Source organism: Chaetura pelagica, unplaced genomic scaffold (assembly GCF_000747805.2).
Source record: "Chaetura pelagica isolate M959 unplaced genomic scaffold, ChaPel_1.0 scaffold441, whole genome shotgun sequence".
In the NCBI taxonomy this organism is placed as follows: domain Eukaryota; kingdom Metazoa; phylum Chordata; class Aves; order Apodiformes; family Apodidae; genus Chaetura; species Chaetura pelagica.
In genome coordinates, this window is record NW_009952164.1 from 78889 (window position 1) to 80349 (window position 1461).

The following is a 1461-nucleotide window of genomic DNA, read 5'->3' on the forward strand; positions in this document are numbered from 1 at the left end:
TTCTGGATAAAGAGAGACATGGAGGTTGAGTGAAAAACTCATGTAAACCAATAGAGTACGGAAGAAATAAATATCATAAGCATTGTACCCCTTCATGTATCCAACACGTTTCAGGTCACACTGTGCTAGTATCATGAGATATTTGAGATCTGGATCAGAAATGTAACTCAGTTGCGTAGACGTGATCCTAATTGTATTTACAAAGATGGTCCTAGAGAAATCCTGTAGTCTAGTTCAGAAAGTCCCCTTGTGCCTCGATAGTACTTTGTGAAGTTGCTGTGTTGTTGCCACTGGTTGGCTTTTTTCACTATTAATTACTAATTTCATCTTCTTTTTCTCTTTTTTTTTTTTTTCTTTTTCTTTTTCTTTTTTTTCTTCCCCCTCAATCCAGACAGCTCTAATTACAAACACAGATTTTCAAGTCATGGTCTTTCCATACAAGCTAGCTTGAGTGGATGTTCAAACAGCTGCTCCATCTGCTTCTGCTGCAAAGTCTATAGCAGCCCCTGTGTGATTCTCAGCATGACTTCAGATAACCGGACCCATGTAGTTGAATTCATTCTGGTTGGTTTTCCAGGTAAACAGGAAATCAAGCTTCTGGTCCTTTTGATGTTCTTCCTGGCTTATGTGCTGACAGTGACAGAAAATGCAATGATTGTTGTGCTTGTTTGGACAAATCTTCAGCTTCAGAAGCCAATGTATGTTTTCCTGGGCAATCTTTCCTTTCTGGAGATCGGGTACATCTCTGTCACAGTTCCTAAAGTGCTTGTGAGCTTGCTGACAAACAGACAAGGCATTTCCTTCACTGGCTGCATGGCCCAGCTATTCTTCTTCCTGGCACTGGCCTGTAGTGAGTGCACTCTCTTGGCTGTCATGGCCTATGATCGCTATGTGGCCATCTGCAACCCATTGCGTTACCCAGTCATCATGGATCACACTCTTTGCACCCGTCTGGCCGTTGGTTCCTGGATCAGTGGCTTCCTGATTTCCACAGTGAAGGTTTATTTCATTTCACATCAGGAATACTGTGGGCCCAACATCATCAACCACTTCTTTTGTGATGTCTCTGCCTTACTGAAGCTAGCCTGTACCAACACCTCAGTAGCTGAGCTTATAGATTTCTTACTGGCCCTGCTAATCCTTCTTGTACCACTGGTTGTGATTATGGTCTCCTATGTGTGCATCATCTCTTCTGTCTTGGGCATCCCCTCAGCCAATGGATGTCACAAGGCCTTCTCTACCTGTGCCTCCCATCTTTTAGTGGTCATGGTGTTCTATACAGCCTCCCTGTTTATCTATGCCAGGCCCCAGTCTATTGATTCCTTCAGCTCCTACAAACTGGTTTCTGTGCTGTACACTGTCCTGACACCCCTCATCAACCCAGTTATCTATTGCTTTAGGAACCAGGAATTCAAAATTGCTCTTAGGAAAACAATACACTGGAGAGATAATTGCTCCTAG

General features: G+C 43.3%; 1 protein-coding gene across 1 annotated transcript; it reads left to right on the plus strand.

Moving 5' to 3' along the window:
* Window positions 1–522: 522 nt before the first annotated feature.
* LOC104397321 (olfactory receptor 6-like) lies at window positions 523–1461 on the plus strand. The gene has a single exon (XM_010007273.1). The coding sequence runs from the start codon at window positions 523–525 to the stop codon at window positions 1459–1461; it is 939 nt and encodes a 312-aa protein (XP_010005575.1).

Bases quoted from the DNA above. Each gene is read 5' to 3' on its own strand.
- LOC104397321 (XM_010007273.1), top strand. From the start codon at position 523: ATGACTTCAGATAACCGGACCCATGTAGTTGAATTCATTCTGGTTGGT.